This window comes from Trichosurus vulpecula, chromosome 8, assembly GCF_011100635.1.
Source record: "Trichosurus vulpecula isolate mTriVul1 chromosome 8, mTriVul1.pri, whole genome shotgun sequence".
Classification (NCBI taxonomy): Eukaryota; Metazoa; Chordata; class Mammalia; order Diprotodontia; family Phalangeridae; genus Trichosurus; species Trichosurus vulpecula.
Window position 1 is genome coordinate 35531628 of NC_050580.1, and position 24429 is coordinate 35556056.

A 24429-nucleotide genomic window follows, 5' to 3' on the forward strand; every position below is an offset into this window, starting at 1 on the left:
AGATTTTTTATATTTAAAAAAGGTTCTACATCCTTGGCTAAGGGGGAACCACTCTCATTTATGCTACCTGGTTCTTGTTAGACAACGTAACACCTCAGGAATGTCCACAGTGGAATGCATAGCTTTGGACCTTTTGTAGTTCTGGTGAATCTTCCATTCTGATAGTAAATGTAGGACTTTTTGTTGGTTAAAAAAAAAAACAACAGGTCAAATTGTAAAGGATTTTAGGAACAAATTAGAATGTGGAATAAAATCAGGCCTTGCATCAAGATATTCTCATTAGCAAACAGAAAGTTACTAATTCAGGTAACCGACTGATATGTATTGTTAAAACATTTAATACAATACAGGTGTATAGTATCATCGAGCTGTTTTCACTTAAAGCTGCTGTACAATGAAAAATCTTAGTGCCTGGAACATAGTAGGTGCTTATGCTGGTTGATATGGCTTGACCCAGCCTTCCCATTTAGAAGCTCATATCAAAATGGATGGGAGAGGCCTTTCAGAGGAGTGATTTAAAGTAGAAAGCATCTGTGGTAGATTTATTCCTGTTAGTCCTTTAGGAAAACTGCATAGTGGACAGTTTCTTCCCAGATGGGCCTGGGTTGTTCTGAAAAAATAATGATTCTTAAAGCTTAGTGAGAGTCTTGTAGAGTTCCTCCTCATAGGCAGGCTTTCTTTTGTCGGGCCTTGCTCGCTACATGATGAAAGTGTCTTTTGCTCTAGCACCGTCGGGTGTATCCCACTGCACTTGCTACCGGAGGGACGTCCCGGGCCCCAGGGCCTGGGCACCAGTATTGTGTGTCAGTAGGACAAAGGGATGGCGCCGACCAGCCTGCTGTATGCGCCAGTAACTAGAATGAATTACAAACCAATCGAATCCGTTGCAGCCAATTGGTAAACTAATTGGTAATTTTAGCTGTACATCTATATGTCGTTATCAGGATGCCTGTAATGTTGCTTTCAGAGCTACTTTTGTTCAGCTTCATCCTGCTTGACAAAATGGCCTTCATAGCTTTAGGGAGAAAGATGTGCATCAGTGAATATGGGGCCACTCCAGCTGCTTGTCTTGTTTGTATTCCCTTGTTCCTAAAACATGACTCGGATTACAGCTGTGTGGTAGTGCTCTGATCCCTTCTGATAATGTTGAGCTAAACATTCCTTAAAATAGGTTGTTTAAGCCATCAATGTACTTTCTGTGGGCCAACTGTAGTATCAGAAATGCAACTGCTTATATTGCGCATTCTTCAGTTTCTAGCAACAAAAAAAAGTGAAATCAGTAGCTAACTTCCTTAATAAATTATTCTGAATGAAATCTTTCTGATCTCTAATGTGAGTGATTTAAGCTGAATGAATTTAAAGAGTATAAATTGTATTCATAAAATTGAGAGAAGATAGTCTGTTAAAATACTTAATTTGTTCTTTTCTTGATTGTACTAGACTCTTATTACCAGTGATTGGCACCAAGAGTTGGCTTTTGATAGGAAGAAAACAATACTTTATTGTTTAGGGAATTCTTTTTAAGAGAAGTATGACTTTTAAACATGAAATAATGTTGTTACTAAGCATTAATTTTTAAATTTTTGGCATACATTATTACCACCTCGAGTCTATACTTCACAATTTTGGGTAGTATCTGTAAGTTGATATAAAATCATAATGAAAATTCAGTGTTGGTGAGAAGATGGTTGAAAACTGTTTTTGGAAGGCGTTGGTTTTTGAACAAAATGACAGTAATCTTCACACCTGCTTCATATTTTCCACTGGGAAATTAGAAAAACGAGCCTTTTTCATAGTGTAAGAATTGTGTCTTTGACTATTATGGTGAATGAATCCCAAATACCTGCAACATCTTGTGCACTTTAGTTTCAATGATAGCCTTTATCTTCGTGCCAATCACACAGCTCCTCCTTTAGGAACAGGAATGGATACTTCATTTTAAGGTTCCATTATCGTTTTTCCCCCATGCTCTCTTTGCCAACCATATATGTATGAATTGGGGCCAAGGTATAATTGTTGCCAGGTGAACATTACACAGTGTCACGCTAATGTAATTTCAGATTATCTAAAGAAGAGAATTAGAAGTAAAATAACAGTAATTATGACAGATGTGTGCAGTAGAGCACAGGGATCTTGTCTTCTGAGTTAAATAAGCTGATTTTAGAAGGATTCTCTGTCGTAGACTTTCATTTTTAATTTCTTCTGTCTTTGGAAACTCATTGACAACAGAGAAGTTGTATTTTAAAGAAAGCATAGACTCTTGGAACACCAGAGTCAGAGGGGACTCAGAGGTTCTCTTGCCCAGACATTTCCTCTCTAGTCATGATGCACTGTGCCCTAGGGAGGGGGCTTGGCAGCAGCACATTAGGCTACAGTCTCAGTGAGGCCTCGCTCTCTTTCCTAGGTCTTAACTGAAAGCTCATTTTATTGGTTGGATTTTTCATCCCTAAATGTGAATACTTTAACTGAGCTTCTGTTTTTCTGCCTGCTCTTAGAGACTTGTAAGACCTTCCTATAGTCTTTTCTATTGTGGTGTGGTGGAAAGAGCTTTGGAATGAGAAGAAATAAAAATAAAAAATAAATCTGCCCTTGACTTTCTGTTTTACTAAAATAAAAGAAGCCAGAGCTTCCTGAATAAAAGATGTAGCAATACCATTTATATTCATTTAATTCCGTGATGTTTTTGAGACTGGCCCCAAGTCAGTGCAAAGAGATACTGAGCTGTTTCAGTCAAAGGTGTTAGCTATTTATGATAGAGCAAGTTGAGTGTTACAGTATCTGAAAGAGTGAATGATTGCTAGATCCTTGGACGGGCGGCACCATCACCCAGGACATCTGTGGCAGAATAAAGGCTCGGGCTTGTCTCCAGACTGCTTGCCTCTTTTCAGTCCGAGTGGAGAAATTGAGAGGCCCATAGAGACTATGTGCTGTGTCCAGAGTCCACTTCCTAGGGGAAAAAAGACAGAGACCAAGAAGAGCTTCAGGACACTATCTAACATTCCCATAAGACTTTCTGTTTACAAAGAGATTTATGTCATTTATCTCATTTGAGACTCACAGTAAGCCTAGATTGAACTCTGGGTGGGGAACACCTCAGATCCAAAGAGAAAAGCTCCTTTCCTTGGCTCCAAATTTTCTCTCTGCTTGTACCCACCCTTCCCTATCCATTGAGAAGTCAAGAAATATGATACCCATTATACATATGCAGTTCTGCAAAACATATTTCCACATTGGCCAATTTACATACCATTGTTAATTGATACTTTATATTCGAAATGTAGCTGGCAGTTTTGTTTATGAGTCAGTCTAGTTAGTTCTCCAGATTTATGCTTTCTGAATTGGATGGAGTTTAAAATAACTTCTATGGGATTTTTAATTACAAATAAATGACTCCCTCAAATTTTACTTCAGAGAATTGTTATTAAAAATGGTTAATTAACAATTGGACTTATGGCAGTGCTTTCTTTAGAAGAGCCAGAATTTAGAAGGATTTTGCTTAATTCATTTGGACCCGGCAGGTGCCCATGTGGGCTTGCCCGTTGTCAATTTCTACAGAGTAGAAGGCCTTTGCCCGTTTCCTTTGAACTTGAATGACCATTTTGGAAGGTTTTAAGAAAGAGCAGTGCTGATGTCATATGTTCTCTAAACTTTTCCCCTCAGTACTCCCAATTCTCTGTGGCTGGTGAATAGGCAAAATCTAGAAGGCTATGTCAGTATCCTGCATGAAGGCATAATGCAAAAAATTGGTTGGTTCCTAAGAAGTTTGATTTAATACTTGGGCCTTCCTTGGAATTTCATTCTTCTCAAATAAGAAACATTTTCTTCCCTAACCAGGAGGTGCTGATGATGCTGGATAACTATGTAAGAGATTTTAAAGCACTAATTGACTGGATACAGCTTCAAGAAAAACTGGAGAAGGCAGATGCTCAAAGCAGGTAATGATATTCTGGCCTAACACAGTTCTCATCTTACTTTTGGTTATGAGGGTACAGGTTGGCAGCTGACTTTGACTCCATATTTTTCTGAGATGGCACACTAGGTTCTAAGACATGAACTGCTAAGCATTCTGCAGATTTCTATTCTCATTAGCGCACTGTGGCATCGCTAGGAATTCTGGAAGTATAGTGTAGTCCAGACTTTGGTGCCAAGACAACAGTCTTCAGTGTCATATCCTTTTCATTTATTTGACAGATGGGGCATGTTGCTATTTGTGAAGATGAGAGTGGGATAGTGAGTAGTTTGTAGAAATCCAAGTCAGGAAGGGCCTGACTGATTGGGGTGGACGATGAGACGTTCTGCCGATTCCTGATACCCTAGGTATGCTGTAATAGTCAGCTGAGATACCATGTGTAAAGTGCATTGCAAATCATAAAGTGATCTATAAATGCTAGTTCTTAGCTATTACTCGCAGTAGGTCTCCCTTACAACATGAGGCTGGACATCTTTACTGCCCCTCAGTTGCATCCTGGTAAACTTCCTGTTGAGCAGCATTGTAGAGGCAGTTAAGTTATGGTCATATTTTGACCTACAGAAATGCAACTAAAATATTATATTTTCATTGTTAATGCATTAATTTTTTCTTGAATTTCAGACCCACTTCATTGGCATGGGAAGTAAAGAAAATGTCTCCAGGACGTCATGTAATTCCCAGCCCATCAACAGATAGAATCAATGTGACATCAAATGCTCGAAGAAGCTTAAATTTTGGGTAAGATGCAAGAAACCTTTCAAGAATGTGGTGATATATTCCTGGGCACCCTATCCAGTGGACTTGTGTGTCCTCCCGATGTGTCAGATGCCTTGGTTTTTGCTGGATTGTAATCTCCAGCCTTGTTCTCAGGATGTTTCTGTGCCCTGCTTCTCTTGGTCGTTCATGTTTATCATTATTCATGCCACCATTATTAACATTCTGCACCCGATCACTTTTTCATTGCCCTTTATGCTCTTTGTAATTTTACTTTTTCTGAGGTTGTAATATTCCTGGAAGGGAGGGGAATAAGCATTTATTAAATCCCTACTGTGTGCCAGGCACCGTACTAGGGACTTTACAAACATTATCTCACTCGGTGCTCACAGCGGCCAACCCTTTAATAGGGGCTGCTCTGATTCCTATTTTACCAATGAGGAAACTGAGGTAAACAGGTTTAGTGACTTGCCTACAGTCACACAGCTAGTAAGTAGCTGAGGCCAGATTTGAACTCAGGTCTTCCCGATTTTGGTCCAGCATTCTATCCATAGCACCCCTTTGCTGCCCCATATGAATGAGTGAATGAATAAAGCAATTATTATGCTTAAAACACTGTGCTAAGTACTGGGGAGACAACTGGAAAAGTCAGATAGTCCCTGATCGCAAAGAATTCCCAGTCTGCTAGAAGAGGCAGCACGTAGGGAGGGCTTCAGCCGCAAGCCAGATGGACCTCAGGGTATGGTGGGAAAGCTGGCATTTAAGGCCTCTTTTTAAATATCCTCTTCACTGATAAAGTCGTAGCTGTTTCTGATTGGAGCCATTGGTCACTGCGAGAGTGCGATACCAAGCACTTGGTTTTCTGGGGCTTCAGTAGCTGTGGCTGTCGAACCTTTGGGAACAGTGGCCCAGGTGATGCACAGCAATGTAGCATCAGTGGAAGAATCTTGGGGTTAAGATACAGGTGTTTGTGGAAATAAGCAGGTTAGGAGCTTTCAAAGTGCTGTACTTTCCTAAATGCAAGTATAACCGTATGTTCATCTACACAATGCTGTGTGCCTCTCATTGTCCATTTTTTTGTACCTGTCTGACTGCATAGAATGATCTTAGCAGTGAGGCTTTTCATCCAATTTGTTTTTTCTTTGTGGCTATTAATACTATTGTCTTTGATCATTGTGAATTTCACCGAGGAGTGTCTTTGTAGTATTTCGGAGGGTGATATACTTAGTTCAATGCCATCAGAAGGTTGTAGGTAGGAGCATTTAAAGAACTTATTTTTTTTATCAGTAGAAAGTTTCCTTTTTTTCACTCATTGGAGAACAACATCCATGATACTTGTTCATGTCTTAGGGGAACATCTCCCTGATGGCTTGTCACTTGAGGTCAATACTTGGTCTATCATTGGACAGAATTATCTATATGGTTCCACCTCTCATAGAATTTTGTATTATGTTTTGCATAGTCAGTCAAGCCCGCAAGCATTTATCACACTGTGCTAAGCACGAGGGACACAAAGAAAGGTGAAATTCTCAAGGAGTTAATAGTCTAGCGACGGAGACAGCATGCAGACACCTAAGTACAGACCAGATAACAGGACATTTACCCAACAGGACGGTCGGGTTAATCAACCTGAAAGATTAAGGGGATTCAGGAAAGGCTTCTTGTAGAAGGTGGAGCTTTAGCTGGGACTGGAAGGAAGCCAGAGAAGCCAGGAGGCAGAGGATTCTGGACAAAGGAGCAACCAGTAAAAGGGCAGGGAATTGGGAGATGGAGAGTCTTGTACAAGGAACAACAAGGAGGCCAATGCCACTGGATTGCAAAGTACCTGGGTGGGGTTGGGGGGCAGATGGGCCCCATCCTAGAAGATGTAAGAAGACTGGGAATGTAGGAGGGGGCTAGGTTATGAAGGGCTTTGAAGGCCAAAGAGAGAATTTTATATTTGATCCTGGAAGTCATGGAAAACTCTAGGATTTATTGAATGTGGGGCAGGAGGAGGTGATACGGACTTTTAGGATATTGCCTTTTAGGAAGACTGGTTTGTCAGCTTAGTGGAGATTGATCTCGAGTGGACTTCAGATTGGGAGACCAACCAGAAAACTATTTTGGTAATCAAGGACCTGTACCAGGGCAGTGACAGTATTAGGGGAGGGAAGGGAGCAAATATGAGAGATACCAATAAGGTAAAATTAATAGTACTTGGCCATAGATTGGATATGGTGAGTGAGAGCGTGAGGAGTTGAGAATGACAACTAGGTCGTGAGCCTGGGTGACTATCAAGAAGATGGCACTGCCATCTTCGCAGTATTAGGAAATTTAGAAAGAGGGAAGGGTTGGGGTGGGGAAGGAGTTCCGTTTTGAATATGGTTGAGTTTAAGGTGTCTTTGGGACAGCTGTTTAGAGATGTCAGCTAGGCAGCTGCCATAGGGATGTGAGTCTGTAGTTTAGGAGAGGTTGGGCCTAGGTAAGTCGATCTGAGAATCGTCAATAGAGAGATTATAATTGAATCCCTGGGAGCTGAGAAGATGACCAAGGAAGACAAGAAGAGGGCCCCAGAGAGATCCTTAGTATGCCAGACCTGGATGAACATCCATTCCCAAAGCAGCAGGCAGACAGGTAGGAGGAGAAGAGAAGAGAGGACCCAGAAGAAGGTGATGGAGTCAGAGAAGGCCCAGAAGTCAGGAAGAATGAGGACTGAAATGAGGAGAGCTTGGTGGCTTTGGAGAGAGCAGTTTAGGTAGAATGATGAGGTCAGACGACAGACTGTGGAGAGTTAAGGAAGCAGAGAGTGAGAGAAAAGGAAGAGAAGGCCCAGATTCCCTATGGCTTTCTTCACAAGAGCAGCCATGGAAGAGAGGAGATATGTGAGGCAGTAGCTGGTGGGGATAGAGACAGATGGGCTGAGGGGTTTTGGAGGATGAGGGAGACATGGGCAATTCTGTTGAAGGCAGTTGGGAAGTTCCCAGTAGACAGGGAGAGATCGAGAGAAGAGGGAACTCTCCAAATGCCCCCGTTTGTTCGGTGAAATGTTAGACAAGGCATAGGAGACATCTTGTCTAAAGAACAACTGGAAGCTCAAAGCTGTACAAAGTAAAATTTTTTTCTAATAAACAATATAAACTCAGCACTTACATATTCTTTACACTACCTTTTTAGCTGTATCATTAAGGTTTATCCTGTAGAAAATTGTCAGTGAAATCAGGAACATAGATTCAAAGATAGAAGGGTCCTCAGAATGTGATCTGGCCAAAAGTCTGCATTTTATAACTGAGGAGACATGCCCGGAGAGGTGGTTACCTACCTAATGCCATATAGGTAGTTTGTTCCAGATCTGAAATTCAAGCCCGGTCAATCAATCTATCAGCGTTGATTATGAGGCAGCTAGATGGTGCAACGGTTGGAGCTCTCGACCTAAAGTCAGGGAGTGCTGCGTTCAGATCTGGCCTCAGACACTTACTCTCCATGGGACCCTGGGCAAGGCACTTTGCCTTTGTTTGCCTGAGTATCTTCAGCCATAAAAAGGGGACAATAATGGCCCCATTTTGCAGGATTTGTGTTGTGAGGATCAAATGAGATAATAGCACCATGCCTGGCATATAGTTGGTGCTATAGAAATGTTTATTCCTTCCCCCCATTTATTAAGTACCTGCTGTGTGCTGGGCACTGTGCTAATTACTGGATCTGCTTACTCCATATCCAGCAGCCTTTCCACAGCAGCACCCTGCCTTCCATTCCCTTTTTGTTTTCCTTATATGTGTTTTTAGTTCTTGCATACACTTTTAATAAAGATATTAGAGATGAAAAAGTAAGTACATGGGTCTGTAATTGATAATGTACTCATTTTAGAAAAAAATATCATTATTTTATATGTTCTTTGTTTCTTATGTGAAAGTCATTTCTGTTTATACTGCTGTCTCTCACACTAAACCTTTCTTACAGCAAAGGATAAGAGCTAAACATAAGTGTCTCAGTGACTGTATCTGACAAGGCAGACAGCACCAGCCCCTGCAGTCTCCTGGTTCTCGATCCACTTTTCTTTGGGGCCAGGTTTGTTCATAATTACTTGCAGTAGGTGCTGACGTATTTGAAATTCTTTTCATCTACTTTTTTGCTTGTAAAAATATGATAAGTACTTTTTTCTTCATGCATTTTCTTTGAATCTTTTTCCATTTGAGAAATATTAAAATTTGATTCTTGTGTACTTTGACAGCCTTCCCATTTTCATCGTCTTATATCCTGGGACCAGTTCCTTACATAGCATATCTCATCCTGAAGTGGTGGTCCCATTTATCCTGTCTGATGAGCATCTGTGCTTTGTCCTGTGAATGTTACGTAGCGTGCTCCCTCCATATGGCCTGGCCTTCATCTCTCCTTTTCTCCTGCACTGCTTTTCAGTGTCGTAGGAGGTGCTGTGGTACATGGTCTACTGCTTTCTGCCTTGAATAGTTTGCAAATGAACCTGTGTTCTCAGTCTTTGTTATCTTTGTTATTGCTTCTGTGTCTCATCACTTGTTTAAGAGTATTATGTATTTGCTTATATGATTTTTGGCTTTTTAAAATTATTATGGTGGCTATTTTGTATTAATTAAACTTATGAGAAAGAGAGAATCAGGGCCTTTACTTTTGTATATTTCCTTTTGCCTACTTGTGTTTGAAGTGGACAGCTCATTGAAGTAGGATGGCTTGGAGTCAATATATTCTCTCTCCCACATTATCTTCAAGTCATTTTTATCTGTATTTTAAATTTGGAACATACTTTGACCTTTGCCATAGCCATTTGATGTTATGTTCACATACAGATAACTTATTCTTAAAACATTGTTATTACAGTAACCACTTGTTTGCTCCATAATCAGTTTAATTTCTAATTAGGTCACTGGATGTTTGCTATGTCTTCAGGACATTCAGGCGTGCGCATTCTGAGTTGTCTGCAGCCTGTCATTTCTTATTCTGGAATCTGTGTAGTTTCAGTAACCTTCCCCTTGCCTCCCTTTTCAATAAAGTCACCACGTATCAAGACACATGACTTAGTTTGGAAGAACCTGTCAGATTCTTTACAGGACTTGCTTACTTCTCTGTCTCGGCAGAGCATGATGCCTTCCTCTTGTTGGTCGTCTATATAAAAGGCAACACGTTCGAGTGCCTCTTGAAGGATTTTTCTCCTCTCCCTTTTTAGAGCCTCATAAGGAACCTAATGTTGCCAACCCCTTCATTTGCTTTTCTGAGAACTAGTGGGCTACTCTTTCATTTTACTGCAATTTCTTTATGTTTTCTGGTTTTACTTCTGTGTCAACATGTATGTTGCTCCAGTAGTGTTTCAACTCATAGATTGCTGGGCAAAGAAAGACAAAAAGCACCGGTGTTAAAATTGTTTTTGGATGGTCTAAGAAACATGTGATTTTTTTTTGGTATCATCTGCTCTCTTTTTAGCCACTCCCTCGCCATTTCTGCTGAAGAAGAAGAAGCGGGGCTCAGTGAGCTTGAGGACCCCTTTTTGTTGTTTTGTTTTTGTTTTGTTTCATGGGTCATTGTAGCTAAGAAAAAAAATCCACCAGTTACTTGGCAGCCGAATTTCTGGTAATAAACTTTTTAATACTCAAGCTAACTCTTAGACAGCAGGGACAAGAGTCTGTTGATCGACCTTTACTTAAAGGCTTTTTTCTTTGGAACCAGAGCTTGGCATAATATTTGAGAACTCGTGCTAATTATGATGTCATGTTTCAGTGTGGGAGTAGGACGTTAGTGGAAGACTGTAGCAGTTTAAAATAGTTTCTTTAAAAGAAATGGGGGACACGAATAATTGTTTAACAGAAAAGTCTGCAAATCTGCATTGTGTAGTATCTGGTATGGTCCCAGCTGTGTGATGAGCATACCTAGCGTAGCTAACACAGCTCCCTGAACAGAGTATTGCTCAAAAAGTATTTATTTATTGTGGCATGGTTTTGGAAGAGTGATTTTTGTCGATCAAAGCAGTCATTTAAGTTTTCATTGTAGTGAAAATGGCCCTTCATGATTTCCAAGTTTTATTTTAAATTACGTTTTTAAGGGTTTCCCTGCTTGGAATGAATTTTGATGTAAGGTTCATTCTTCAGAAGCTGGGGCATAGATATGTTTTGTTTTTATAATGCATATTACCTTCTGGTTTCTGTATTGAGCGATTACACTGAAATCTGTATTGGAAAAATGTTTGACTCTTAGGGATCACAAACTTAGTTACAATCACTAGACTATGAAAAAAGCAAAATAAACAAGTATAAGTCCTTTTGACATCTCTGCCATCATTTCCATTCTTACTGCTCCTGCCCTAGTTCAGGCTCCTGTTACTATCTCCTGGCTTATTGTAATAGTCTCCTAATTAGCCTTGCCACTTCCTTCTCTAGTCCTTCAGCTCTCAGCCTGGAGCCATGTTGTCTTGGATGAGGACAGCTTACTACATCTTGCTTGCTGCTGGTTGTACTTCCTTGCTCTTGCCCTTTCCCAGCTGGAGATCCAGCTGCTCTTCTCTCCCCTCCCTCCCCACCTCCTGCTCTGGACACAATAACCAAATCAACACCATGGATCTACTTATTCTCCCTGTGACTCTCCAGCCCTAAATTCTCTTCCTGGGCCCCTGTTCGCTCAGATGTGTGGGCTTCTCCTTTTTCATGTGAGTACCTCAGGTCTCAGACTCTTTATGCTTTGTATTTGCATTTTGCTCCCTTCCATTTGCTATTTTAAAAAAGATGGCTTTTCATTCCCCAATTGAGAAATGGTCAAAGGATATGAACAGGCAGTTTTCAGAGGAAGAAATTAAAGCTATCTACAGGCATATGGAAAAATGCTCCGGATTGCTGCTGATTAGAGAAATGCAAATCAAAACAACTCTTAGATACCACATCTCTCCTGTCAGATTGGCTAAAATAACAAATCAGGAGAAGGATAAATGCTGGAAAGGATGTGGGGAAATTGGAACATTGTTGCATTGCTGGTGGAGTTGCGAGCTGATCCAGCCATTTTGGAGGGCGGTGTGGAACTATGCCCAAAGGGCTATAGAAATGTTCATACCCTTTGACCCAGTAATACCACTTCTAGGGTTGTATCCCAAAGAAATCACGCAAGCGGGAAAAGGACCCATATGTACAAGAATATTTATAGCAGCTCTCTTTGTGGTAGCCAAGAATTGGAAAGCAAAGGGATGCCCATCAATTGGGGAATGGCTGAACAAGCTGTGGTATATGAAGGTGATGGAATACTATTGTGCCATAAGAAATGGGGATGATGCAGACTTCATAACAACCTGGAAAAACCTACACGACATAATGCTGAGTGAGCGGAGCAGAGCCAGGAGAACGTTGTGCACAGCCACAGATATGTGGATTCCGTGAGGACCAACCCTGACATACTGCGCTTCTCTCAGCAACCTAAAGGGGCAAGGACAACTCCAGGGGACTCACGATGGAGAATGCTATCTTCATTCAGAGAAAGAACTGCGAAGTTTGAATACAGACTGAGGCACACTACATGCTTGCCTTTTCTGCTTCTCTTTTGTTTTTGTTTTTGGGGTTTTTTTTTTGGGTTTTTTTTTTTTTTTTGGTTCTGTTTCTTCTTTCTCATGATTCATTCCATTGGTCAAAATTCTTCTCCACGACTTGACTAGAGCATAAATTAATTCAATGCGAAGTTATACATGACAGTTATATGAGACTTCATGCCGTCTTGGGGAGGGAGGGGGGAGGGAGGGGAGAAAAACTGGAACTCAAAACTATGTAGAAACGTGTGTGGTAAACTAAAAATAAAGAAAAAAAAAATCAAAAAAAAAAAAAGATGGCTTTTGTACACCTAGAAAAAGCAGCCCCACATGGTTCTCAGAGGTTAGCTGGATTCCTCAGGAAGAGACAGGCCAAACTTGCATGGTTTCCTGTTCTCACAAAGTTGCTGACCCTGTAGTTCAGGGGAACCCCAGAGCAATAATATGCCTGGATTTTGTCAGAGCTTCTGGCATGGCCACTCAGTGCAATTGCACAAGCATTTATTAAGCCCCTCCTAGGGGAACAGTCTTTGCCCTCCAAGGAGCTTATACTCTATACAGATAAGTAAATACAAAAAATATGCAAAACACATAGAATGATGTTTCAAGATGGGGAGGCATGAATAAGGTGAAGTGTTCAGTAAGGCTTTCTAGATGTGGCAGCTCTTGAGCTGCATCTTGGGGGGGTGGCGCTGGGCATTCCTAGAGATGGAGATGAGGAAGGAGTGCCTTCTAGGCATGGAGAAGAAGTATTGTATGGCGAGCAGGAGTAGGCTAATTTGTCTGGGTCACAGTGGATGAGGTCAATAATATGTCATCAGCCGTGAAAGATTTGCATTTATAGTGCTGTAAGGTTTGTGAAATGATTTACAAATATTGTGTCATCTTATCCTCTCAACAACCCTACGAGGTAGATGCTCTTACCCACATTTTATAGTTGAGTATAGGGGTTAAGTGACTTGCTCAGAGTCACACAGCTAGGAAGGGTCTGAAGCTGGATTTGAATTCAGGCCTTCTTGATTCCAGATCTAGAGCTCTATCTACCGCACCACCTAGCCTCCTCCTAGAGGCAGCAGGGAGCCACTCAAATTTCATCGGCAAAGGAGTGACTTGGTCAGACCTGTGTTTTAGGAATATCAGCTTGGTAGGACGGATTGGAGAAGTTGAACCACTGGATGCAGGGAGATTAAGAAAGAAATCATTGTGATTGTCTAGGTAAGAGTTGAGGGTCTGAAGTCGGCTGCGTGAGTAAAAATGAAGGGACAAATGTAAAAGACATGATGATAAATTTGACAGGACTCTGTAACTAATTGGAAATGGAAGGTTAGTGAATGAGAATGAAGAGCAGAGGATGACTTTAAGGTTGGTGCCTATATCAAGTACCTTCTGTGTCCCAGGGGTTAGAGTAAGCACTGATTTCAAACCTGGGTGAGTGGAAGGAGTGGTACATTTGCCAGTGGCTGGGAGGTTTGGAGAAGGAGCAGTTTGTCTATGTTGTGTTTGAGATACCTCTGTGATGCTGAGGGATGGATAGAGAGCTCTGGGAGTCCTCTGGGAATTGGTCAAATCTATGCGCTGATGATCTAGCTCAGAGGTAGGGCAGAGGGAGAAGAGAGAAAGGCTGCATCAGCACCCTGGGGGCTCTCCTGTAGCATGGCCTGCTCCAGACAGGCTTCTTCCTCCTTACCTCTGCCTTCTAGGATCCCTGGCTTCCTTTCCTGCTCAGCTCCTGTACTGAGCCTTGAATGGATGAAAGAAGCTCTTCCCATGTGCTGAGCACTACACTGAGCATCAGAGATACAAATAGAAAAAGTGACCTTTGCCCTGGAAGGTTGGGAAGGTCTGGGAGTCCTAAGGATTCAGGGGCAGGGCTGAAGGCAAAATCTGTAGGTTTTAGGAGCAGGTCAGATGACAGTGCTGGGGATCTGGAGGGCCCAGGGGTGGGCACAAGGCCAAGCCAGGAGGACCTTGGACCTTCTCCCACTTTGTATTTGCTTTGTATATTTTATATTTACTTATCTGTGTACATGGTTCTTCCCACCCTAAATACAATGGCGCAGTTTCCTCATGGGTAAAATGGGGGGTTAGTGGGTTCAACAACACGCACCTCTCAAGACCCTGATAGCTTTAAATCTATGATCATGTGACCTATTGGTAAGTCTCTCTGTACTGACTGTTGGTTCTGGTCCATTCAACATTTTTATCTATCATTTGTATAGACACACCCTTTTAGATGCCCCTGTTTTCAGATGACATTGTGTTAATTATATCAGGCTTTGAGACTTTGAAAAGCCTCCTAACTAGGATTCATAATTATTTAAAATAATTTGGCCTAACTATGCAAGTGGATGAAGATTGTCTGCATATTGTATTGGTTATACTGTACAGTTCAATAGACAGCCTTTTCCATTAGCTTGTCTGTTTGGTGGAGAAAATTCAAATGGACAATAAGTTAGGCCTGGAATTAAAGGCAGAGGGGGAGGTTAGGTTGCATTGCTTTTGGGAAAAAAATAAAAGTTTTTTTAATGACCGTGAAACAAGTTGCTCTTTTTTTGGCACCAGAGTTCGACTAGCGATGTTGTATAGCTATAAGCCAGAGAATACAGAGAGATGACGTTGAACGTCATTTGAAGGTCATGGTGGTTACAGGCAGCATGCAGCCTCCTACAGATGAGGAGTTGTACCACAAAAGTCGTGGTTGAGGATGTCATTAGATGATTGTATGATGGGCAGTCAGTATAATCCACGGGCATTTGGCAGTGCCAAAGCTCCTGGTGCATTGAGTGGACCCCCACAAGGGATTTTCAGTAAGATGCAGATGGGGGTCACATAAGATAACTCCGTATGGATGGACTGTGAGCTGCATCATTGGAGAGAACGCCTGCATTGATGAGGTCTCATGGCCATCGAAATGCTGAAATGTAAGGACCAAGAGATACTAGACTTGTTTGCCTCCAAAAGTAGATCTAGAAGCCATGGTTATATGTTTTGTAGTTGGATATAAGGAAGAACTTCCCTGAAAATAGAGCAGTCCCAAAGGGGATGGCTTACCCTTATAGGTAGTGGATTCTTTATCGAAATGGGCCTTCAGGTAGAGGCTTGATGGAGACATTGCAGTACATGGCTGAGTCGGACTCAGTGACCTCTTGGGGATCTTTCCAATTCTAAGATTCAGTGATTCTATGACTCTTCTTCCTTTCTATTCTCTACTTGTTGAAATCTTGTTCTTTCATCAGTGCCTTGCTGTCCCTAGAAAAGATGCTCTATATTCCAGGAATCCCTCCCTCTTCCTGGCTACAAGTTACACAAATTGTCCCCCTGGGAGCTCTTGAGGTCATCTAGCCCTGCCTCTCCCTGAGCAGCCATCTGCTCCACAGCCTCACAAAGAGGTGGTCATCTAGGCCCTCTTTAAAACCTCTAATTGTCAGAGACAGCCATTCAGCTTTCGAACGCCTCTCTTATGTCAAGCCAGACTCGGCCTTTGAAGCTTCTATTCCTTGCTTTCTGTCTAGTGTCACCTCTTGGACCCAAATAGAATAAATTATATCCCTCTACTCTGCAATAGCATTCCCAGTTCTTGAAGACAATTGGCATCTCCTCCTCTCCCTCTTCCCCAAGTCTTTTCTAGGCAAAACCCACCCCCTCCCCAGTCTCTTCAGCCTGTCCTCATTTATTATGTTCTCAGTGAACCTACTCCTTATTCTAGTTTCCAGCCTCTCTGTACTGTTAACATAAAGGGTGTGACTAGAGGAAAGTCGTGCCCTTGGTGGGAATTATTAGCAGGGCAAGACACATAAGGGCATTTCTGTCCTGGGGTGACTGGGAGAGATGATAGCATCATAGGCTCTCCAGAAGGGCCTTCTGAGATATTCTGGTCCACACCAGACCTGACCAGCAGTCTCCTTTACAGCATCCACAACAAATGGCCATGAAGACCACCCACCCTCAGTGATGAGTAACTTAGGACCTCCAAAGGTATTTCATTCCTTTTGGGGATAGTGTTCTTCTTATGGTGCCAGACCTTCTGTTGAGCAGAAATTTGCTTCTGAAGTTTCCACCTATTATTTCTAGTGCTGCCGTGAGGGTCCAAGCAGAAAAGGTGTGAGCTCTTCTTCTGATAACCCTTTAATTATTTCCAAGGTCTTGATCATGATCCCCCAAGTCTTCTGTTTTCTAGGTTAAACATTCTGTGTTCTTTCAGTGGTCCCCAGAATGGCATGGTTTCTGGTCCCATAATCCTCCTGGTCATTCCTCTGTGAAGAACTCTCCCATTCACATTATAGGTCCTGCCACTGCTCCTTATTCTCTATCCCTGAGACTTTGGGAGTGACTTCACTCCTCTGGGGTTGTTTCCCTGTTTATAAGTAAACCAAGGGGTCTAGAATAGATCATATCTGAAGTCCTTTCTCTAGGTATATATCCTGTGCTTTCTCCATTTTTAAAATTCTTGCAGAGGTTTGTTTTATTTCTTCAGTGCATTTACATTTTATCTTACATTATAGTTACTTACTAGATTATGACTTTCTCCAGGGCAGAGACTGTGCCTCATTTAACTTTGTCAAGCACTTATGTTTGAGTGAATGAATGAATGAAAAAACAAACAACAAAACAACAAACAAAAAACTAACCTCACTTTAGGGCTTAAATGCAAAGGCGCCAGTGTGTTGAATTATGTTAGTAGATCTTTCTTTAACAAAAGAAACCTTAACACCCTATGCACGTCCCTTCCCCCCAAGAAACTCAAGTGGAATTTGTCATATGTGTTTTTTAAAAAAATAACAACCAACTAAGAATAAGTGGTATATACTGGACAAAATCCACTGTGATCTTAGCCCATTTGTTGTTGTTGTTGATAAGGACTCTTTTGTCTAAGTTGTTAATATAATCATTGTTTTTCCAGGGGTCCATCTGGGGCGATGGCTGCCACTCGGCTGGCTCCAGCCGGTGTAAGTTGGGCTGACAAAGTGAAAGCTAACCATTCAGTGCCTGCTGCGCCTCCACATACAGCACCTGTGCAGAGCTGCCCACCTGTTTCAGTGCAGAAGCCCTCTCGGAGAAACGGTAAGTGATGTAGGCTTTGCTATATGATCTCTTTCCACTTGGTACTCACACACAACTGTCTGCACAGTCACCTTCACTAAATGGTAAAATGAGCTAAGGAATCCAAGCATGACTCATTTTCAGTGTTTTCAGAATGCCTAACCAATGCCATACAAAGCTCTGAGTAGAATGATTTTTTTTTTTACCAGCTCAAAATTCCTTTAGGATTTTGCATTGGTGCATTAAAAAACATAAGCTAGTTAAGTCACAAGGCAGTGTATACATTTAAGTACCAAATCTAGGGGAAAATATGTGGTGTTGGTTGCTATTTTGCTTCAATAAAAATATTCTTTTCATATTCTATTCCATATGTTTTCTTCATGTCATCAGGATTGCTGAAGAGTACAAATAAATAGAAAGAAGTGTTATTGACACTTTTCAGAAGGAATAGTTGATTCCAGAAGGATTTTTAGTGGTATATTTTCTAAAAGTTCAAACCAGATTTTTACAGATTTTTTTTCAAGCAGTTGCTTAGAATTTAGAATGATGCTGAAAAGGTGATAATGAATGCCTCCTTCTTCCTCTGGGTTAGGAAACAAATATTTTATCATCTTTGCTTTTTGTGTGAAGCATGCAGTTGGATGTAGAATTACTAGTTCGGAGCTTTTTAGAACAGAAATAATTCTCCCTGGCAATAGCAAAAGAATCGATACCTCTGCCTTTTGGCTGGGTCTTGGAATAGTTTTTGTTAGGGGGCCAGGGTTTGTCCCCAGGGGATTTCCTTGCTCACTTCTATTGTAATTTACAGCTTCATATTGACTGAACTCTGGAAAAGTAAGACAAAGAAAACAAATCTTTCTGTTATGTAAAGATAAGACCCTGGTAATTATAAACTTAAAAGCCTCTTCAGGTACAGATTACAGCCCCTTCATGCTAGAAGTAGAGGGCCTGGCTAGTTGTTGTGGCCAAGATAGTTCATCAGCAGGTCGCCAGCCTCTGGGGATTAGCTCCTCTAAACTTTGACTGGCTGGTCCTTTCATGAAACAGAGGCTATCTCCAGGCCCTCATAATCATGGAATTCACATGTGGGTAGGACCTGCCTGAGCTTGTGCTCCACTGCCATAATGTCCAGAAGCCAAGGTCACCTCTAGGTCACAATGAGCCAATGTAAAGGACTTCAGTGTAGACTAGCTTCTTTATATTTGAAAAACCATCACAAAATCAGTTGGCAGAAACTTGAGGGAAACTGAGTAATGGTCAATACACAAGGATGGCTATCTTGCCCTGTCATTTTTAATTTCCTTGAATAGTAAGCCCAGCAGATTGAGAGGAAATGATAGATATAATTTTACTTGATGCTAATAAGACTTTTGCAAAACATTCATTAATAAACCAGGAAAATGTGATTAAAGATAACACAGGTGACTAGCAAGACAGATCCAGTGAGATCCTTGGACTTTTTTTTGGGTGGGGACTAAGGCTTAGCAAGTAGTCTTCTACCAGCGTTGTTGTTCTACCTAGAAAGAATCTTGGATAGCATTGTGTAGTTTACATTTAGATAGAAGTCTTGTATTAATAACCCTGATAACTATAGTTCACAACAGAAGACAATTACTCCTGTTTTAATATGATAACTTGAAATAAAATTTTATTGCTTTGTATGTATTTTGAAGACATTTTGAAAGCCTGATTGCATTATATTAAACCTTAGAAAAATAAGCTTTATTGAGTGCTTTTTAAAAGCATCCTTGATTTATTTAAAATGTAAACATTTACAATATCACAAGTGTATTTATAATCTTTCTGTTGTTGTTATTACTACTTAATATTGGTACACATTTTCTTCGTTTCCAAAGGGTTTAATTTTTAAGAAATGAGAATAATTTGGTTATACTTCCATTTTATGCTAGTGCATTTTTTTCTCTCTTTAAGTAATTTAGAAATTGAAGCATTGAACAGTCTTGAGTTAATCTGTTGCAGTGAAAGTATAATCAAACATATCTTTAGACTTTTAAAAGAAAAACTGAATTTTAATATTTCCAGTTTCAGCTGGCTTGAAAACCCCAAACAACAAACCCATTAAAAGTCATGCACCAGTCACGAGGATGAAACTTAGCCTAGTTTTCATGAGATAATTCTTCACATTAATGCAGGAAATGTGGAAATAGTGTTGGTAGGTAAAAACTGATTAAAGCTAAATTTGTAAAATTTAAATGTAAAATCTTACAACAGTCACTAATCAACAGGCTTACATTCCAGGCATTGTAAAATTTTTGATTTGCTCAAGGTTGCCCAGAGTATTTGAAGCCAGGCTCTTTGATTCCAAATCCTTTCCCCTGGAGCGCACTGCTTTGTGTTAATGTAGGTATCCCTACAACTCTGGGAAGAAAGCATTTCTGCCATCTTGGCCACTGAGATTAAACTCTAATGAAATAACCAAAGATATAATCTTATGCTTAAAGCTCATGATAAAAGGCGGCACTTACACAGTACTTTATGGTTTACAAAGTGCTTTATACCTGTTATCTTATTTGATCTTTTCAGCAATCTCTTGATATATATGACTTCTTAGAGGGGTTTAAAACCGATTTGTGGAAATTTAGTTCCATTCAGTTCAACTCAACATCAACCCCCATTTTTTATACCATGCTAAATTGCTTACCCTAGAAATTGATCAATCCACAAACCCCTATTGTATAAAGAGCACTAGTACTGCATAGGGAAGCTTAGGTAGGAGACTATCATGTCTCAAAGACTTTTTGGCTAATCGGGAGATTAGATACTAGCACAGATATACAGATAACACACAATATTGCCTAATAAGTACTTTAGAGAGGTGGAAAAAAAACATTTTATGTGGCATCTCAAGGGGGAGGTCATTACCGACTAACGGGATCCACAGTACTTCTTGCTGGAGTTGTGTTGGAGTTGGTTCTTAAAGGGTCCTCAGGCACAGAGGGGAGGGAGGATACCCAGGGCAGAGCCTGAGCCAAAGCACCAAGGTGAGAGACCATAGGTGTAGTGAGAGCATCTCTGCCCTCTGGAACCTTTCAGCCAAACTCAATAGTAAGTCATTCCAAAATGGCAAATAGTACTTGGTTCTTACAGAGCAGATAGTAAAATAATGTTGTGAAATTTCTGTTACTGAAAAGGAATTGGAAATCAGAAGGTAAATATCTGATCTACGAGTTTAAACAAAAAAACTTTGCATCTGCTATGTTTTCACCTCAGGTGGCTGCTACGAGCTGAGTAGAGTTGCCAAAGCTCCTTCTTTCAGCCAGATCTGGTACAGATTATTGCAAGGAGCCGGGGATGGGGAGACCAGCAAACAGCACTCATTCATTCATTTTATTGCTTAAAAAAAGCACATAGGTTGGCTATTTCAATTTCTACTTACAAGCAGAAATGTCCTATTTAAAATAAAGATTAAAACCAGTCAAAGTTACTGACCATTTCATCATGGATAGGAATAGGGACTAGAAGTATGATTTTAAGGTGGCTGAGTAGGGCAATGAATGGTGCTGTAATTTATGCTGTATTGTATTTTTAGTTATTAAACATTCCCCAGTTACATTTTAATTTGTGCAGGCTAATGGTTTGATACCTCTGGACTAGGGGACTCCTAATGTGGAAACTCCCTCTGCAAAAGCAGATCTCCAGCTTTTAATCTTAGAGATTTTTGTATGGTGCTGAGAGGCTGTGACTCGCTCAGGACATATCAGAAGTGAGCCTGGAACCCAGGAGGTCCTCACTCTGACTGAGGCTGACTCTAGCCACACTGCCATGCTGTTTTGTGAGCATTCAGTTATTTTGATTGAGAAGAAATGTCTAAATGCAGTCAGTCACTAAGTGTTTCCTAAACAATCTCTGTGTGAGAAATAGCCCTTGCTTTCTAGAAACTTATATTCCTATGTGCATATATTGGTGTATTCAAGGAATGTTCAAAATAACTGCAAGCCAACCTTGGAGGAGAGGTCAGCACTGTTTCTGGATGCAGGGGCTGTGGGATCCTTCAGACTGTGCTGGGAAGTCAGGCTCCTGTCCAGGGTTGAGTCATATCAGAATCGCTGGTTTCGCATTTGATTGTCTCACCAGGGTCATGCTGACATCCTTTTGAGTACTGGTGGAGCGAACGTTGCCTTTTCTTTTGATTTCTGAAGTTTGTGAGCAGCTTTGGGCTCATCCATTTTCTCCAAGGGAAGTAACAGCAGTGCTCTGCTGGTTTAACTGAAAACACTTCCTTAATACATGATAACTTTAGGTTGTGACAAAGCAGTAATATGTTAAAAAAAAAGATAATAAATGTGACTCATATTAATCTTGTAGTAGTTCTTTACAGATGTTACAAATGTTAGTAGTCCAGGAAAGTCCTTCGAGGCTGTATGATTTCTTCCCAAGTAGGCACCCATCCTAGCTTTTCCCTATTTGGTGGATTGCCGTTGTGAGTTGAGGTGGCCAGCCTCGTGAAGAGCTTCTGCAGACCTAACAGGGCCACTTCTCCAAAGACAGACACTTAGATGCTTAGACTGGAAGCCATGCTGCCTTGGTAGCCAGACCTTGCACTCTTCAGGGGAAGCCTTTGAAGTCCAAGGCAGCCTCCATGCCTGGAACCTGAGGGGAGTTCCACTAGCCATGACTCTTGGTCATTGATGGGCATGTGATCTCATGGATATGAAGACTATGGGCATAGCGCTTCCTCGCCATTCCCAAGCCATTCTGTCCACCCTCTGGCCTTCTCTCCTGGAAGTTGTTCTCTCACTCCTGTGCCTTCGTTTTCATTTCGTCTCATCGCTGTATTCTGCACTACTGTGTATCTCCAAGTGGTGACACCTGCTGTCTGTGCTCTTCCATCTCTCTCACCTGAATTCAGGCTCTTGCTGCCCTATCTAGGCTGGTCCCTGGCTTCTCACTTCACCATCATCTGGCAAATGGGCCTCAGACGACATCTGCTTCCAGCTCAGCCTTCACAGCCAGCCATCCTCACCAGCAGCCACTCCCAGGCCAGCCAAGCCACCCTTGTCTTCCTTGCTCATTTTCATATCCCCAGTAGTTAGCGTAGTGTTTGGCACATAGCCTTTAATAAATGATTTTTCATTCATTCATTCATCATTTATCCATGTATATCATAACAGCTGTGTCTGTTCATCCTGTTCCACAGTTGTCCACGTCTCCCACAAGTTTTTCCCAGAGGGTCCACCCAGCGTGCTGGGAACTTTGTGTCTCTTGACAGTGAAGGTACCCATGAAGATAGCCTTGTTAGGCTAGTTATCAGTTGTCTCTTTTCCTCTTTATATGACTAGCCTATTTTTTCCAAATCATGTATTATTTTTTCTGATAAAATCCTTTCTTGCAGAAATCCTTTCTACTAGGCACCTCTCCATTGGACTTTGGATGGTGTGGTATTTTTGTGACTAACAGTCATTCATCGTAATTAGAAGATACTCGGTTCTAATCAAATGCACCTTTGTTTCAGAGGGCAGCCTGAGACATTCATTGTACTATGGCATTACCCAAGGGCAGTCCAGTCAGCTTACTGTCTTCTTAATCCCGGGACCTGTTCACTGCCTGTCCAAGAATTCTGTGGTGATGAATGAGCTTGGTGGGGTGTTCGTTGGGCTTTATGTCATAGTCGAAACAGCCATTTTTCAGCTATGTTTTTCCTGCATGGGTAGTTTTGAAGTCTTTAGGTTGATCATGAATCTCGCAGACGATACAGAATGTAACAGGTTCTAAGGCCTTCTGGGGCCTGATGCAAGCAGAAGAGCATCCTTTACACTGAAGAGCTTCTCTAGGCTATTCCTCTTCAGGATGGACCACACTGGACATCATCCATGGTGCTGGGAAGTCCAAGGCAGCTTCTGTGCCTGGAACCTGAGGGGAGTTCCCCTAGTAATGACTCTTGGTCATTGACGGGCCTGTGATCTGATGGATGTGGAGACTATGGGCATAGCACTTCCTCGCCATTCCCAAGCCAGTCACTTATATGAATTAATTGTTGGCTAATTAACAAACATTTATTGAATACCTACTGTGTGGCAAGTGAATGATTAGTTTAGTGGTTCACTTGATTGTAAAAGAAGGAAAAAAATGAAGAAAGGTAGGAAGTAAGGAAATAATCATATTATTAAACGCCTACTATTTGCCAGGTACTGTGCTAATTCACAAATATTACCTCATTTGTTCCTCATAACAACCCTTGGAAATAGGTCCTGTTATCCTCATTTTACAGATGAGGAAATTGAGGCAAAAATGGAAAGTAACTTGGCCAAGGTCACACTGTTTGTGTCTGAGTGTCATATACAGCTCAAATATAAAATGAAGAAATACAAATATATTCAAAGTATTTAAATACAAGGTAGTGTCTGAGGCCAAATTTAAACTTGCATCTTCCTGACTCCAGCATTTTATCCACTGCCACCTAGTTGCCCCTTTAGTAAAGCTGTGGCTTTAGTTCAGGCCCACACCACCTTTTGCCTAGATTATTACAACCAACTAATGGTTTCCTTGCCACATTCCAGTCTAACGTGCATGCTGCTGCCAAAGTGATTTTCTTCAAGCTCGTATATGACTATTAACTCCCCTGCTCAATCAACTCAATTCTAGCAGCTTCCTCTTGTCTCTTGGATAAAGTATCTTTTTAGCTTTTAAGTCCTATTTGACCTGGCCCCCCACCTATCTTTCCAGGCTCATAGGACATAATTCCCCTTCCTGCACTCTGTGATCCAACCAAATTGGCATTCTCTTTGCTCCTCACCCAGCTAGCACTCCATTTCCCTTCTTCAAGACTTTGCACCAGTTGTTCCCTAATACATGGAATGCAATTTCTCCTCATCTCCAACTCGCCAAGACCCTCTTTCTTCAAGTCACAACTCAAGCACTATCTTGTAAGAAGCCTTTCCTCACCTCCCAATTTCCAGTGTCCTTCCTCCAAAAATACCTTGTGTTTAACTATTTTTCATATATTTGTATTTCTTTACTTTATATTTTTTGCTATAGATTTTTTTTAAATTCAATTTTATTTTATATTCAGTTCCAAATTCTCTCCTTCCCACCCATTCTCACCCACCCATTAAGAAATCAAGAAAAAACAAAACGTTACAAATTTGTAGTCAAACAAAACAAGTTCCTGCTGTTAGCCATATGTGTGTGTATGTATGTATATGTATGTATATACATACATCCTTCTGTGTAAAAACACATA

General features: G+C 41.1%; 1 protein-coding gene across 3 annotated transcripts in view; it reads left to right on the forward strand.

Annotated features, from left to right (window-relative positions):
* SCAPER (S-phase cyclin A associated protein in the ER) overlaps positions 1 to 24429 on the forward strand; it is a 422044-nt gene that overhangs the window by 73710 nt on the left and 323905 nt on the right. For all 3 annotated transcript variants that reach the window (XM_036734646.1, XM_036734647.1, XM_036734648.1), the window contains 3 exons: positions 3835 to 3935; positions 4592 to 4708; positions 17089 to 17249. In XM_036734646.1, coding sequence (XP_036590541.1) covers positions 3835 to 3935; positions 4592 to 4708; positions 17089 to 17249 — 379 coding nt within the window. The remainder of the gene's footprint in view (positions 1 to 3834; positions 3936 to 4591; positions 4709 to 17088; positions 17250 to 24429) is intronic.